Below are 17,835 nucleotides of genomic sequence, written 5' to 3'. Positions count from 1 at the left end.
GCGACAACAAAACGGGGTGTAGAATATCATTGGCGTACTGATGTGCTGCAAAGGTGGTGTGGATGGCAACCAAGGGGTCTTGCTATGAATAGAAATCGTGTGCCAGACATTCACTCTTTGTTAGGCCACATGGCAGACGACAGGCAGGCTGATTTCCCACCACTGTCTGGTGCGTCTCCAGACACATCTTCGCTGGTCATCAGGGTTCAGTTCAAAGAGGGATTCACCACTGAAGAAAAGTCTACTCCAGTCAAGAAGATTTCAGACTGAAGACGTGTATGGAGACGTTCCGGATGGCAGTGGGATACCAACCTGACTTTAGCCTACCATATGGCCTGACAGTGAGGAGTGATGGTCTTGAGTTCCATTGCTTTCCATAGTAGAACACGTGTGGTTGTCATCTGTGGCACCCGTACAGCATAGCGGTATGACAACAATATTCTATCCATTGTTTTGTTGCTTTGCAGGGCAAGAATTCTGGGCTCACGCTTCAGAAAGATAATGCCCGACCACACACGGCGACAGTTTCTACTGCTTGTCTTCATGCTTACAAACCCTGCCTTGGTCAGCAAAGTAACTGGATCTCTCCTCAGTTGAGAATGTTTGGAGCATTATAGGCAAGGCCTTCCAACCGTCTTGGGATTTTGACGATTTAAAGTGTCAATTGGAAAGAATTTGGCATGATATCCCTCAGGAGGATAGCCAACAACTCTTGTCAATCGATGACAAGTTAAATAACCGCTTGTATACGGGTCAGAAGTTTACCAACAAGTAACGGACATGCTCAATACCTTTTTCGTGTAGAAATTTTCCAATTTTTCCAGAATTGTAATCATTTGTTTCTCTGCACATGTATACCACATATGAAGATTCCTGTTCCATTTGGATAGTTACTTCATGATTCATCACTTTTTTTTAAGAAGTTTATGATGCACAGTTACCACATAACAAGAATTGGTTGTAGTCTCACCATATAGTGAAGTATCAGCTTGTATTCAAAGATTATGGTCCTTATTTTTGTGCTGGTGTAGGGAGTAACTGTTTGCATTATTGGTACTGATACAAATCATATAATACAGTTCTATTCAGTTAATTGTCACTGTTGAGGTTTACATTGTTTTTGGCCAACTTCGTTCAGTACTCAGCTGACTGGAGTTCTAATGTAAGAGCTGGATTGTTTGCACTCTAAGAAGTTACGGTGATTGTGCGTGCGTGCGTATAAAATGTTGGTGGTGATAAGTTCCTATGGGAGCAAACTGCTGAGTTCATCAGTCCCTAGGCTTACACACTACTTAATCTAACTTATGCTAAGGACAACACACACATGCATGCTCGAGGGAGGACTTGAACCCTCAACAGAGGGAGCCATGCGAACCGTGGCAAGGTGCCTCAGACCGCGCTGTCTGTGTGTGCGAACTCAGTAACATCCTGTGTTTTGAAAGAGAAAGTTAGCAGTGTCATATATTTATGGAAAAGCATCAGTACGTTTAGTTAAGACAAATTAAAAAATGTCAGACTGAAATATCTTGGAATTCTAGAATACAATTTTTTATGCTTCTTAAATTTTGTATGTCATGAATAAGAGAATGGCTTTCATTGTATGCTAGTTGTGTACTTCAAAATTCATTAAACTTAATTGTGAAAGTATTGAAGGTATGACTGTGTATATTCCTATTATCGTTTCTCATGCAGTGTTAGCCATTCTCTTGAATCTTTGTTTTGTTTTATTGAATGCCATCTAAATGTGTCACTGACAGGCTCCTCCATTTCTGTATCTTGTAGACCCTTACATGTCACAGCTTGGCTCAGATCCGAGCCTCAGCTCCGGGCAGGGGCCCAAAGCACAGAGGTACAACAAAAATTTAGTTAGGTATCTGCTTTTTCTGCATACTTTATTAAATATTAATTTTGAATGACTATCAGTTATGGAAACACTTGCATTTTGGGCAGTAAAATTGACTTATAATGGTGATATGTTAACCCTGTGCAGTAATGCAATTTCAGTCAGATTAAAGTTAGCTTTTGGCAGTTCCGTACTGGGGCATAGTATATGTAACAGACATGGTTGATTACGTGGGCAGAAAAAAACTGATTATCTGTTGTAATTACAGAGTATGATCAATAATGACAGTGATAAACACAATCAGTTTGGTCATTGTATGTAAGGTTATTGGCAAAAAATGAGATTTACACAAACATATTCTTGGTTGCATAGTTTGCCCAGTAAATTTGTATACATTAGTTATGATCTGGAACTACGTCCTATCAGTTATTACTGGGACCCTTCATATACAGTGTGTATTTTGAGACAAATTTCTCAAGTCACAGGAATTGTAAAATTATCTTTATACAGTGAAACAACAGCTTTGTGTTTTCATACAGTTAACTTTGTCATTCTAGTTCTTAATAATATTTGCAGGCTAATCACACTTCTTGAGATTTTATCATATATATGGTGGTAGTTAATATATTTATTCACTTCAATATCACACTGATCCAAACAGTTAGGGAGTCGAGCCATCTTGATGCAGCCTGACAATAGTATCGTGTAGTATATTTAGGGGGAGTTGCTCTTTTATACATTAAAAAAATTGAAGTGGTTCATTATAAAATTGTTGCACAGTCATGAAACATTAGAAAACAATGAAAATGTCAATAGTAATAATGATTAGTTAAGGTGTTAATTTAAAATTATTGCTCATTTCGTTTAAGTGTCCCAAGGTGTAATTCTTTTCATCTGTGAATTTGTTTTCGAGCCATGAAATGTATTTGAAAATCGGGAACAGATTGTCTGTGAACACCAACAGCCAGTTAGTTGTTTCTGCTTTGAAACAGCTTCGTGTAATAGTTTGCAGACAGCACAAGCCTCCAGTTCACCCCCGCCCCCATTTTATTGATCTTCTTGCTCACCATACAATTGGTTGGTGGCCTACTAAGAGTCGAGGAATTGACTCAATTAGTTCCAGCATTCTACCTGGTCCTGAATCTTATTGAATAAATTTTGATTTTACCTACAAGACTTACTTTAATTAAGCCTACACTTCCCATGGCTGTTGCAGAACTGAAGGTGGTTCTTGAGGGATTGCATAATGTCCCTCATAAGTTCATCAGTAGTGTCATTGGAGCCACGCAGTTGTGAAAGAATGTAAGCTATTCACATCCCCTAATTGTTTTGACCCTTGTATTTTTATTGCCATGATAATAATTTAGGCATTGATAAACTAAACTGGACATTGCAGAAGTTTGAAGTAGTTACCATTATAGTTCCTTACCTGCTTCAGTATTGGTAGTTGTATAGAATACAATTGTAAAGCTGAAGCAACATAATCATTTGTGATGAAAGTTCTGTAATCTCTTGTGAATCATAGGTCTAATTTTGAGTGTACAGAGAAATACCATAGTGAGCTACCTTTAGGTACTCACTTAGGAAAGGTTACTGTGTAGTTCTGTTAGAATTATTGTAAATTGTTGGTACCAAATCTATGGTTTGGGTGCAGAAAGTCAGCCCTGTTCTGAATAACAGTATAGACAGGGAATTAGGAGTGACCAATAGTTGCATTTTGAATTATTGAAACATGATGATGATGGACACAGGCACCATTTATTATTGTTTTAGTGGTAGTGGCTGGATATGTTAAACCAAGTTATATTATTGGAAAGTGTAAAGTTGGCTTTGATCACTGGGCTATCTTACAAAGTTTCAAGAATAATTTGAAAGCAATTTTAACAACCTTGCCTAAATCTGTAGCAAAATTGGATATGTTTCAAAATAATTTTTACGTTTGAATGCTTTTTAAAGCAATTGTGGAACATTATGTAGACCAGTTCCATGAGAAACAGTGATCTGATATGGGTTGTCACTGAATTCGCTGCATATGTTTTTTCGTATTTCTTTTTCCGGTGTTCCACTCTGACTAGGTTCTCATTTTCCTTGAAATACATGAAGTGAATGTTAGGGTGGTTCCTTTAACAAGGCCACAACTGATTTTCTTTTTCATTCTTGTCTAATCAGAGAATGTCCTCCTTGTGCATGAGATGTAAATCTCAACTCTTCCGTGATTTAACTCTTATCTGTGCTTTTGAATCTAACTGTGTGTAAATGGTCAGAAATGCCCATGTCACAGGTCATCTCTCAAGAGTCAGTTCCCTACCTTTAAGTTTGTATCATTTCTCTGTATTTGAAATGTATTATTAATATATTGCCTGCTTCTCCAATTCATTTTGTGTGTTAAGCTCTTTTCTTTGAGTAACCTAATACACATAGTTTTGTTTAGTTTGTGGCAATTTCAAGAAAAGCTTTTAAAACTGTAAGCTCTTTAGAGCAGCTCATGTCACTTGTTTGTTACATATGCTATGCAGTAAACTAATTAAAGAGTTTATATAGGTATATTACCTATAACTACATAAATGAATTTCGGTTCAACAGTTATGAGTTTTGTAGAATTTCTGTATATAGTAAGGTTTCTGAATTTATCCCCTTCTGTCACCCCAGGGTCCCCAAGATGAGTATGCGACTCTTATCCAAGAGGCGATTCTTCGGTGGATCAAGACTGATTCCAGGAAACAGTGGATGTAAAAGCCTTGTTTAAATGCTTCCAGTTTCACTAAAATGTGTAATCACATTTTGGCATACAGTGAAAGCGGTACAAATTATTTGCATGTATGGATTGTATGTGTCTGTGGATGTTTGTGGAATAGTCTTTTCAGCTGTGAACATTTGTAGGATTTGTACCTAAAATTTCTCATGTACTGTCTTTAAAGACTTAGGTACTTTTATAACAGTTCATGAATTATTAAAGTTAAATGTTGTGCTGAGTTTGCCATTTTTGTTTACTTGAGACTTAGTATTGGTTCCATAACCTGGCTGCAGTATATTTAATTCAAGAAAAATGAATTGAGATATAGTTAGGTGTATCTTATAGAAGACATTCTTACGTAAGATCCATTTTAAAAGTTCACACATTTTTTAGCAAAATCTAGAAGGCTTGTGGCATATGAAACTAAATTAGTTTGGGCATAATTGAGAACTTGGTTTTGTTAGCTTCTGCTGTATACTTGTTTTGATGCATTGGTCTGATTGACATTTTACACACGAGTTGCATATTTTACACCTCCTGTTAAATCCCTCTTGAGAGAGGATGTATTCCATGATTTCTTCTTGTGTTACTTATAGGAACATTGATGAAGCCAATGTATGTGGTGCTTCTGGAAAGGGGTATCAAGTTATGAAAAATGGAACTGTAATTGGCTCACAATTATATGTCTACCCCAGTAGTCCCACTGAATGTGGCAAGTAAATAGTTTCTCCATGTGTCAAAAAGTGAGGTGACAGTAGCATTCAGTGCTGCCATTCATATTGTTCTCCTGATAGTTAGCCCCTTTTTACTACTGGCATGGCACCAAAGAATGAAAAATCACCTGGGGGTTGTTATCAAAGTATTATTTTGTAAAACATATTTGAAAACTAAATTTCCCCAGTACAGCTCTTGGTTATTGTTGTATTAATCAAAGGAAGAAAATTATTGATTACAAGTTGACATAATGTGGTGGTTATAATACCCTCCAGAAGTTTAATTTATGTAGCAGAAAATCAGCGTGCAATACATGCCAGTTTTTTGTCAAATTAGGGAAGTAATAGCAAAAGCAGGGTTTAAGTTAAGATGTCTGCAGTTACGTCCTAAAAGGAACAGTTTTGGAGTGAACAAACACCTTCGGGAGTGAAGTATCTAAATCGTAGGCAATGTCTCAACTGTTAAATCTCTACTGCAGTCCTTTTTTTTCCCCCAGTAAGGTACATGTAACAGAAAAGGTACTTGTAATAGAAGTTAATATTGCTTCAGAAGCTTTTTGCTACATTTCATGTAGTGTTACAATTTTCAGTTAAATCTTTCCATCTCTATTAATCCACATTGTTACTGTAACATCTTATAGATATATTCTTGGATTTCCTTATGGTTTAGGGTTTGTAGATTCAAGCCACTGTCACATTAGGGTGTGTTAAAAGTATTATTTTACAGTCATAGTATTCATAATTTTAATTACTCACCGGAAACTTATAGAGTTAGTTGGAAAGAGCAAGAAACAGAAAAACTTATTATATTGGCCGTATTTAATTTAGTGTAGATTTTCAGTTTATTTTTGAGAGAATCCTTTTCATTGTGAAAATTGCTGTAGACCTTTCTGAAAGCACAAAAGTTAAGGTAGTCTCCCTTTCAGATTTTGAATGTGTGTTTTTCCCCCCCTCCCAGGAGCAGGCCCTTACTGCAGTTCCTTTTATTATGTACAAGAAGTGGCTCAAGGTTGATACAGGACTCTTATATTCTTAAATTGATGACCTCACAGTGATTAAACATAGAAGTGGTCCCTTACGACAGCGTTTCAATAATAATTCTAATCAATTGCATTTCCAATTTTACATTCTAATACCCACATTCTTTTGCAGTTTTGTTTTTAAAACAGAGAGTTGGTTTCGAGAGTGTTATAACTTCTAAGTTTACCAGACCTGTCTAAATCTGCTTATTAGGCAAGTATTTGATTAATTTGAATGTAAATTCATAATTTCTCTCAGAAGTTCCATTTTTCGAAAAAGACCTTTCACAAGCTCTATCTTTACAGAATTAAGAGTATGGTACTGTAAATGGTGCAGCACTTGGAATTATAGTGTAGGTAAGTAATGTTGGGACTTGATAGGACTGAATATAAATGTTAATGTTTTTTTTTCCCTTACTGTTACTAATTGTTCCCCGTCCAGGCTTTGGGGCACTAATCACCTCCAGTATGTTTAGCAAGCTGGCTCAACAACCCTGGGAAAGAAGAGGAACCAGCCTTTTAATGTAGTTTTAATGACGTTGGATTGGAGTAAAATATTAATGGAACTCCGATGTTTTTCTTCCTTTTTCCCTTCAACGTGATGGCTGGTTGCGGGGATTACCAACACTTTGTGTGCTGCTGTTTCCTAGGATGACGCTGGGAGCAACAAAACAACAGTGAAGGAAAATGGCACATCAAGCAGTCATCGATCATCAGGGTAAGGTCTAGTAATATATGTTACAGAAAATTTAGTGTTACATTAACTCTTTACTGGTGTAACATGTCACCAAAGTAAGTGATGACTATTGTTCTGTTTGTTATAGAATACTGTTCAGTACATTCCAGTGAATTAATAATTTTTGTTGGTGAGTATGGATGTGATGCAGTTTTAAGTGCGAGGTATCTCAAAAGAAGTTTCTTTCTTTAATTTGGTTTCTGATCAGCTTTCACAGACCTCTTTTAGTGTGTTAGAACTCTTCACATCACCCTTTGTTTAGTTGTGTTGGAGAACACGTTCATTCAGGCCACTAAAGAATATGTTTACATTATGCAGGAAAAGCAAACATCGGAGTCGCAGTAGGTCCCGTGATAAAGGACGTCATCGGAGCCGGTCTAGAGATCGCCACCGTGATCATCACCGGGACCATGAGAAGAGACGCAGCAGGGACCGAGATCGCCATGAGAAAGAAAGGAGGAGGAGCAAGGACAGAGATCACCATAGGAGGAGGGACAGGTCTCGTGACCGCGAACGTGAACGTGAAAGGGAAAAGGAAAAGGAGAAGGAAAGGGAGAGAGAACGAGAACGAGAGAGGGAAAAGGAGAGGGAAAGGGAACGAGAAAGGCGGAAAAGATCTTTGTCACCTATTGTGCTTCCTCGTGCAAGAGACAAGTACCCTTTCAGAAAAGGAGTCTCACCACTAGGATTGTAAGTAAAGTTTTTTCTCTATATACTGTATGTTGCAAAATAAATGTTGCTTTCATTGATTAGATATTGCTTTTGAATGTGTGTAGTAATGTTCACTAAGGTGGCATACATCCATTGGGATTAGAATAATGAAGTGAGAGAGGGAGGGGACAAGTAGAGTAAACAATGCCTATTTAACTGACACGCGTGATTAATCAATTAAATACTACTCAGCATAATCTTAAGCTGATGTTACTTACTTTAAGGGCATCTGTAATCTTATTTAATAGTCTTGATCTCCAATTGTCAGGAAGTAAAGAAAAGTGCTTAATTTGATTACAAAGCTGTATTTTTGTACAGCTAATGAAGAGCCCTGACAGCTGGTATAACTTTAGTCAGCTTTCAGCTGAAGTGAAAAGATTGCTGGTGGTACTGAAGTTACATGATTAAAAACAGTAGTCATCTATAGAGCTGTGCCAATACTGAGGCACTGTCAAAGAGATAAATTATATAAAGTCACCTTACAAGTTTGGTTGCAGTAAAAGTGCACAGCAGCTGTAACAAGCCCACATTATTAGGGCTGCTCTTTTGCCGTAAGAAGCATGTAATTCAGCACATGTAATTAGAAGGCACAAACGTAACTTCCAAAGTGTTGTACAACTTAGGATCTACAGACAATAGGTTGAAAAGACTGCAGTCTCAACTATGTGTTAGTTACCTACAGTGTGCTCTGAAGTGGGGATGTTAACTTTGAAATTAATAATCTGTGTAGTTCAATGATGAAAATAATTAGTGTGAATGTACAGTTAATGGTTGTATAAGAAGTCATTTATACCCCTCAACCAGTTTCTTTATTCCCATTGAATATTTGACATTCATTCAGTAGTGTCAATTAATTTGCATGTGCAAACACCTAGTTACAGTAATAAGTAATGCATACAATTTTTAATTTTCATGTTTCTTGTCCAGGATCCTTTATCAAAATTTTCAGTCGTATCCTTTGTTTTCCAGCAAATGCTTCCATCATTTTGTTTTTGCAATGTTAATATTGGTCATTCTGTAGACATAATGGGTCAAAGTTATTTCACTGGTTGGATAAAAAGTTGCTGTATCTGGTGACTGGGTTGGCCATCTATTTCTATGAGAACCTGTGATTGACATTAAATTACTGCCATTATTATGCATTTTTTGTGATTTGTTTTCACAGTAGTCACCTGCAGTAAGTGATTTATTTTATAGTGTGGGGTGAAGGAAAAGAGCTGCGCAGATATTAGTTAGAAATGGCCAACTTGAGCCTTTGACATTGCCTTTCAGCTTTTATCTGCAGCATGGTAGTGTTGTGCTGGATGATGATACTCATCAGTCAGATATTAAACTTTCTATTTGGTTGTCATAGTAATGGGTGAAAACAGTTACTACAATTTACATGAATTTGGAATTATTTATGAATACATTTTGCTTTTGAATATAAAAATCTTGCCTAGTGTACTACTTATTTTGAGAGATCAAGGCTCAATTTTGTGTTATGGTGATGTTACCTTTTACTAACATTTTGCTTTCTTTTGATACAATGTTTTGTTGATTGCCACAATTTTTGGCTATGCGTATTGATATTGCTTCTTGGTGTTTTGTATTGTTTTATGTTTTCGGCTTTTTGTGTTGGTATTAGTATTTTAAATTGAGCTTTGTAGTCAGGTGTTGTATTACACACTGTGCTTTGTTACTTCACATTACTTTTGGCCATGTATATTGGTGTCACTTTTTGGCATTTTATATTGCTTTTATTTTTTTCTTGTGTCTGCTTGTATGGGTTCTGTGTTTTTTAAGTTGAACTATAAAAGTCAACTGATGGTTTTGATACATACTAAAGTTGGCTCATGCTAGTTTAATGCTTTTGGCATCTTTGAAACCAGCCATTTTATGTTTCTCTGGTTGTATCATTTTGTATATTTTGCTATTACCATGATTTTGTGGCTGTTATTTTAGTTTGTCCCCACTCAGAACCCCCAATCACTGGTGGTTGTCCCATTAGCTTCAGCATTTATTATTAAGAATTTCTACAATTCTAAATTTGATGCTAAGATTTTGGCATCTTGACAGTGGGTAATGTCATTGGTTGTCATTTTGAAATCATGTTTGCGTTGACCGAGCGAGGTGGCCCAGTGGTTAGCACACTGGACTCGCCTTTGGGAGGACGACGGTTCAATCCTGCGTCGGGCCATCCTAATTTAGGTTTTCCGTGATTTCCCTAAATCACGTCAGGCAAATGCCGTGATGGTTCCTTTGAAAGGGCACGGCCGACTTCCTTCCCTAATCCGATGAGACCGATGACTTCGCTGTTTGGTCTCCTCCCCCATATCAACCCCCCTGCCCCCCCCCCCCCCCCCATGTTTGTGTTGTATCTTGGTCCTTGTTGTGATGTCATTGGTCAAAGTCAATGGATAGTATCAAAGGCTCTTGTATATCCACAATAAATATGAAGTTTCACAGATAAAACAATCACCTGGACAAAGAAAGGGCTAAAAATATATCTCACAGCAGTATAAATTTTATTACGGTCAAATATCTTTTAGAACTTATATGAACATTCTCATGGCTCATTGACTGTGTTACATGTTTTTTTACAATTCTTGTATTTCATCTGCCATCATTCTTTCTGTTCTCTCATACACATCAGCCAATTTGGACAACCTTAAACAGATAATGCAGTTGCACCCTTAATTTTCCACATTCTATTTAGATAATTATGATGTAGTTTCCTCTTTGAGATTAATAGAAATGAAAAGTACAATATTTGATAAGGTGTTATTTCCTCATGTTACTGTCTGCTCTGTTTATAGTTATTGCTGCTAAACCTGCTTATAGATATCTCACACAATACGAACTGATTTTGGTATAGAATATAACTGACATTTTCATTTTATATAATGTGGGTTTCCAGTGGACTAATAACAAGATTTTTACGTAACTTATATGATTGTCTACACAATTCATGGTGGTACAAACAGACATTGGTAATCAGATTTCAGCACCTGTTGCTCTGGGGAGGGGTATAAGGGGGGGGGGGGTGGCAGACTGCTGTGGCCGAGTGGTTCTAGGCGCTTCAGTCCGGAACCGTGCTGCTGCTATGGTCGCAGGTTCGAATCTTGCCTTGGACATGGATGTGTGTGATGTCCTTAGGTTAGTTAGGTTTAAGTAGTTCTAATTCTAGGGGACTGATGACCTCAGCAGTTAAGTTCCATAGTGCTCAGAGCCATTTGAACATTTCTAATTAATTTATAACTAAAATGTTACTTGAATTTTCAGTAAATAGATATATTTTTTCTTAACAGGGGTGCCACTGACGATCTTGCTCCTGAAGAACGTGATGCACGGACTGTCTTTTGCATGCAGTTGTCACAGAGAATCAGAGCAAGAGACCTGGAAGAATTTTTCTCATCTGTTGGAAAAGTAAGAATGTATAATAATAATAATCACACACATCACTTTGAAACAATCCGTTGTGTTGTGTATGAATTATTGTTCTGAGTATTGAAGACACACACAATTGTTTCCGAAAGGTGAGGACTAAGGAAAATTCTTAGCAATGTTTAAATTTAAAAAAAAAGGGGGATATTTGAGATACAAACAGATAAAAATGCAAGAATTATGCAACAGAAAATGCTGTATTTTATCTACATAACATGCAAACTTAATTATGAAGAATGAACAATAGCAGTCGAATGATGGAAAGTGATTGGTTTCATACTAGATATTATTTATGAGTAAAATAGTAGAGACAGGAAACTTCTAGGTCTGAAGATGGCAGTTGAAAAGGAGACCGTGATAGTTAATCAGATGTGGAGTAAGTTATAGTTAACAAATATTGGGGGAGGGGGGGGGGGGGGGACGGGCTAACAGGAAGGCGGTTAGAGGACTTAAGTGTTAGACCAGAAAAGGGGAAAACCAAAGAAATTCAAAGCCATTAAAAATTATGAAGTGAATGACAGGCAGGTTGTGTTCCAAAGATTTCATGTGTTATTAGAAATGTCACTCACTGTTTGAGGTTACTTGTTTTGCTAGTGACACTTTGTTCTGCAAAAACTTTATTTCGTAATATTAATGAAGTTTGAATGGCAGTGAAATGTGAGCCATCTGTTTTGAAATGTTGACTCATGTTCCTCCAATGTGAACATTGGAAAAGGGGTTGCGTAAGATTTTCAGTTCTTGGGCCATAGGCATTGTTCCACCTCAAGACTCTTAAGACAGGAGGAGAGAGGCAGTGGCGGCTTAAAAATTTTAGTCAGTGCACGATTCATATTCAAAGAACATTTTGGAAGAAATGCTCCCAATCTAAAACATGATTTTTACATCTTGGAGACAATCCAACTACTGGCTCTACTGCTAACGAATGGAAAAATTAGATTCTTTTGAAAAAAGTTTGTGTAATTTCAGTACCTTCATAATTTTGAGTGTTTGTACCTTTCTCGTGGCCATTGAGGAAACAAAATATTGGCTGTTTTATGCTTTGTGGCAAATGATGATTTTTTTTTTTTTTTTTTTTTTTTTTTTTTTTTTTTTTAAAGATACACAGTACAGAGTTAGTTTGGTATATCCTAGTCGAAAATTTTCATGTAGGAAATTTTGTATTTACAATGATAGTTCCCACTAAATCTGTGAAATGGGGGCTGTTAACGTTCATTAAGGTGAAGTGAAGGTTTTATTTGTTAATTTAGCCATTCCTTCTTTGTGTTACGGGGGCTATGGGGGTCAAAAAGTAAAAACCAGTAAAATACTATACTATGTTAACTGCAAAGCTTATTAAAATAGAACTCCTGTTTGTGAACCATAGATTACAAACAATAGTGTGGCTTTGAGCTGAGAACAGCTGTGAAATGGATGAGAAAAATTGAGTTTCGGACATTCCACGCAGGAGAAAAGAGCCTGATTGTATCACAGGTTAGTTACAGCTTTCACCTCTCCAGCCAAGATGTGAAAAGTGTGAATGCACATGAAAATGTATGTATAAATCATAACTGAATTTAGCTATAAAAAAGTGTGTGTGTGTACGCATATTTGTAGACCCAAGCATACATTTACAGTGGTGTTTGGGGGGAAATAATATGCTAAAGAAAATGAAGTTCTGTGATTTGTCTGTGTGAGAGTGTTTGTTGTATCTCATGCACATTACATTTAACTAACATTTGTATATTTTTGACTTGTTAAATGAAATAGTTAAAACACTAAATGGTGAAAAATGCTATTTTTTGTTCATAATCTGTAGAACTTACAGTTACTTTCCTCATTTCTAGGTTAGAGATGTCAGGCTTATCACTTGCAACAAAACTCGCCGTTTTAAAGGCATAGCTTATGTTGAATTCAGGGATCCTGAATCTGTCCCTTTGGTATGTATTATTTAAACGTTGTCTTGCATTCATGTACATCGGCTGAAATGTTCAGACTGTGGAATTTGTGTAGTAATGCAACATTGACAAACTGTGTTTCTCTCTAGGCACTTGGTTTGTCAGGACAAAAGCTGCTCGGTATTCCCATTATAGTTCAGCACACTCAGGCTGAGAAAAACAGGGCAGGCAATACAATGCCAAATATGGTTGTGCCTAAAGGAAACAGTGGCCCAATGAGACTTTATGTGGGGTCTCTGCACTTTAATATTACAGAAGATATGCTGCGTGGTATTTTTGAACCTTTTGGAAAGATTGACAATATCCAGTTGATCATAGACCCAGAGACAGGAAGGTCGAAAGGCTATGGGTTCCTGACGGTATGTATAGTTCACTGCATACATTTTCAAACTAAAAGTTAAGATTGTTTGCAGTTTAATGAGCTGTGTAAATGTGTACAAATTGACTGAATTAATAGTAGTTTCCATTATGTAAAGAGGTGTTTGCTTCAATTTAAAGTCTATTACTGCTGAGCAGTGTGTGTTTTAAGATGGTGGTAGGATATTAAATAAATAAAGACTTACATATTGTATTGCCTATTTGTTGAGACATCATGGAAAAAACATTCAGATTCTATACGCAGTATTCATAAAATAATAAACTCTCTAATTATAGAATTGGTTTAATTTTTTTCTCATTGCATGGTATCAGTTTTATTATTATTGTTAGCTTTCCAGGCAAAAAATTAGTTACCCCGGTGTGCACACATAGATGAATCGTTAAGCGATAGTCACTTGCTCAACCATGCACGCACAGCCTCTGTGAGCATGTCAGTAGTGTTCGTGAGACATACATGTTTCAAGCAGACATTGTCTGTAAACATGGATAAATGCAAGGACATGTCAGTGTGTCTAATCATGTTTGGCTGTGCCGATGGCCATATGGTGTGTGAAGTTGCTGAATTCATTTGTGTTTCATAGTGGACTTACAGCATGTCTACAAACATTGTTGTAATAAACGTGGTGACCAAACATTGTCATAATTTTTGTTGGAAGTTGGTCCTGACAGAGAGACTGAACACGTTTCACAGTTTGTGAATAAAAAATACTTTCACACCCTATTGAAATAATTGCAGGCAGTGAATGAAAGTCCATTCCAACCTGTTTTCAAGAGAACGTGATGGGATAATGTGCAGTGAACATTTGGAGATGGTCACCACGCAAATGGCTATTGCAAACCCCTATTTTTCAAGACTACAGCAGCAAAGTTCAGTGGGCTGGAAGAATATGTAACTACTTTTCTGAACACTCCCCCACCCTACTATATCAAGATTGACCTGCAATAGAAATCTGCAGGACATGTTGGAACAGTGAGCAAAATGCCAACATCAGCATCCTTGCATTTTGGTGGAATAGTGTGAGCAAAACTTCAGCAATTGGATTAACCTGTATGGAATGAACCTGCACAACATTGTAGGTCCACTTCATAATTGGATCTAGGCGATCACAAAGTTCAGGGGTGAAATTACATGATTAGTAAATGACGCTTGTAATGATGTCTCTGGGGGGTGACTATTTTTGGTCCAGTGAGCTAATGGTATTAATAAGTTAGCTAAACATTGTGATCAGCATGACACATTCACGGTCACAAATTTGCTCTTTATTTGAACTTCATAACAGCCTGTTGAAAAGTCTTTAATCCAAAATTTGATTATTGGTTTAAATAATTAAGAGCCATATTCAGGTTTCCATCATAGCAGCTGTTACCCTTGTACCAGCATTACGAATACTGCTACAAGGCTTTAATATTTCTAAGAATAAATGTATCTAGCAAAAATGTCTGCTTTTAAAACTGTCTGCTTGTGTCTGTGTATGTGCGGATGGATATGCATGTGTGTGTGAGTGTATACCTGTCCTTTTCTCCCCCTAAGGTAAGTCTTTCCGCTCCCGGGATTGGAATGATTCCTTACCCTCCCCCTTAAAACCCACATCCTTTCGTCTTTCCCTCTCCTTCCCTCTTTCCTGATGAAGCAACCGTTTGTTGCGAAAGCTAGAATTTTGTGTGTATGTTTGTGTTTGTTTGTGTGTCTATCGACCTGCCAGCGCTTTTGTTTGGTAAGTCTCATCATCTTTGTTTTTAGATATATTTTTCCCACGAGGAATGTTTCCCTCTATTATATTCATATCATTAATTTGAACCCAACTTGTTAATTCTTTTTACATAAGTGAAAAAATTGAATTGTGGTGTCCGCATCAAACTACGTCTCTCTAAAACCAGCTATTTCAGACAATTAAATGGGTGGGGGAATTCAGAGGTGTTTAGTCTCAAATAGGATCATACCTAAGTAAAGCAGTGTGGTGTTAAAGACAACCTTAGAGGTGATGACAGCTTTGTCTTAATGTTGCTGAGGTAAAAGCAGGTGTGCTGTGAAGAACCGTAACTTGATAAACACACCTTCTCGTCCTGCTCTTGGGCTTTCTGCCAGGGTGGTCTAGGTTGCTTTATTTGGTTCTGCCCATTTATGTAATTGACAAGGACCTTAAAATTTAGCTGCTATTTTTGACAAATTTAGCAACTATTGTTGCCTAAAGTGGCATCCATTTTTGGTGCAACAACTGTTTGATGTTGTAGTGTATTCTTTTTTATTAAAAGAAATGTAATATTTGTAACTGTTTGCCACACTATGTGCCTGAAAACTAAATTCATTGAAGAAGAAAAATAATTAAAAAAGCAGTTATGGAGATAGAAAATAAACAGTTTTTATTTACTGTAATAAGAGCCTCTTGAGTGGAATATTTGTTTTTGCAAATAATTCTATATTTTTTTGTGAAACAGTGTTTGCCTGTTTTCTTCCTTCTGCTCCATTGAAGCTTCCAAAATGATTGTCTCTGTTGGAAAAGAGCAGCATTTTGTCACCAGTGAACGGAGCGATCCACGGATATCTTTCTTTCCCTATCCAGTTGACAATCACAAAATCTGCAGAACACTGATTTTGAATCTTTAGTGTATAAGCATGGGTTAGTTTATCGCAAAACCATTTTGTGAGCTGTGTGACCCATACAGTGCTACGTGTAGAACTGACAAGGTGAGAGTGGAAATATAAATGACAACAGCTCCCCAGACACTCATCATGCTTGCCACAATGTGGGCAGTACAGTGCAGCAGATGTCAGTGAAAATAAGCATATGAGAACTTCAAACACCCATTAGGTGAGGAGTGGTGCAGAGAGAAAGCCTAACTCCCTCTTTCAGGTCAGCCAGCATACACTAGTTTTCTGTGTTTACGTGAAAGTAGAATTGCCGCAATTTCCCATGATACTAGCTTTAGGTAGTAGACAGACACATGCATTTCTTCATTCTAAGAAGTTAAATCACATGACAGTCCTCTGTTGCAACACACAATGTTTCTTACAGAGACCATTCAGCCATGCACTGTTTGCCATGGGATCAGAGTGTAACTTAGGAGCACATGGATATGCCGTTGTGCTCAAGCATAGGTGCCCTTTTTATTTTGCAAATGCCTACTTACATACATTATCTTTCCAAATTGGTCACAGAAGGCACACACAATTGTAGAAATCTGTGAGCTATTATAGAAGCAGTTTCTGCCATATCATTTTCATCTATATGACAAAGGTGGTGTAATATTAAATAAATTAAAACTACTCATTGTTGTTTTATCCTCCAAAGGTATTATGTCTTGAGTATACAGTACTTTTGATTTGAAATAATGTTGTGAAACAAGATGGCTACAACCACTTAGCATATTCTTGTGTGGTTTGATATTTTGTTTGGCTCTTTTAAATTTTATGTATATGCCCGACATCTGTTTCTGTAGGATGTTAGAGAAACCAGACAAAAAATGCTCTGAAATTGAGTTTTTTCTCCAGAAAGCCCCCCCCCCCCCCCTCTCTCTCTCTCTCTCTCTCTCTCTCTCTCTCTCTCTCTCTCTCTCTCATATGCAAATTACTTTGATTATTTCAGTTTCACAATGCTGAAGATGCCAAGAAAGCACTAGAGCAGCTGAATGGATTTGAATTGGCTGGTCGTCCTATGAAGGTGGGAAATGTAACCGAGAGATCAGATTCTGCTCAGGGTACGTCGATATTGGACAGTGATGAATTAGACAGGACAGGAATTGATCTTGGTGCGACTGGCAGATTGCAGTTGATGTGCAAGTTAGCAGAAGGTACAAATTCGCTAAAGTTGTATCATGTTGATACTGTTGCCAAAAAGTTAGTTGTTAGTTTGTTATTAAATATTGTTTTTGAATTGATATAATTTTATTATTGTTTGAGTATGTTTGTGCTAAACTGTTATCGTGTCCCCATTGTACCATGAACATGGGTTTTTGCAGTTTAAGAGTAGACTGCTAATACTCGTTATGAACACACAATGTGGAATAATTGCTGATTTGTTTTTGTAGTAGTAATATATTAAATACTGTATGTACATTAAACAGTGGAATTAATTTATTTTCTATGCAGGTACAGGAATGCAGATTCCTCAGGCTGCAGCAACAGCATTAAACTTAAATTCTGCTGGAGCTCTCCCAATGCAGCAAACGACACCCCCAATTGCCACACAGTGCTTTATGTTGGCAAACATGTTTGACCCGTCTACGTAAGTATTAACAAGTACTCACTTGTAACATGAAACTTGTGTTAATTCCTCCCTCCCTCCCTCCCTCCCTCCCTCCCTCCCTCCCTCCATCCATCCTTAAAGGTGTGTTTACATCTCT

The 17,835-nt window shown here is 37.1% G+C and overlaps 1 protein-coding gene across 8 annotated transcripts in view; it reads left to right on the top strand.

Moving 5' to 3' along the window:
• The window catches only part of LOC126262570 (RNA-binding protein 39), an 81,009-nt gene that overhangs the window by 23,534 nt on the left and 39,640 nt on the right, over positions 1 to 17,835 (top strand). Inside the window, exons 3-11 of one of the 8 annotated variants that reach the window (XM_049959278.1) lie at positions 1,783 to 1,849; positions 4,493 to 4,643; positions 6,960 to 7,027; positions 7,364 to 7,735; positions 11,047 to 11,164; positions 13,006 to 13,098; positions 13,206 to 13,475; positions 17,079 to 17,283; positions 17,582 to 17,717. In XM_049959278.1, coding sequence (XP_049815235.1) covers positions 4,590 to 4,643; positions 6,960 to 7,027; positions 7,364 to 7,735; positions 11,047 to 11,164; positions 13,006 to 13,098; positions 13,206 to 13,475; positions 17,079 to 17,283; positions 17,582 to 17,717 — 1,316 coding nt within the window. In that variant the 5' untranslated portion in view covers positions 1,783 to 1,849; positions 4,493 to 4,589. Of the gene's footprint in view, positions 1 to 1,782; positions 1,871 to 3,059; positions 3,146 to 4,492; positions 4,644 to 6,469; positions 6,667 to 6,751; positions 7,736 to 11,046; positions 11,165 to 13,005; positions 13,099 to 13,205; positions 13,476 to 17,078; positions 17,284 to 17,581; positions 17,718 to 17,835 lie in introns of those variants that run through there. The other 7 variants (XM_049959277.1, XM_049959275.1, XM_049959280.1 and 4 more) reach the window with 7 other exon arrangements.

Source organism: Schistocerca nitens, chromosome 6 (genome assembly GCF_023898315.1).
Source record: "Schistocerca nitens isolate TAMUIC-IGC-003100 chromosome 6, iqSchNite1.1, whole genome shotgun sequence".
Lineage (NCBI taxonomy): Eukaryota > Metazoa > Arthropoda > Insecta > Orthoptera > Acrididae > Schistocerca > Schistocerca nitens.
Note: the sequence above shows the minus strand (reverse complement) of the source record. Positions and strands in the feature narration are given on the sequence as shown.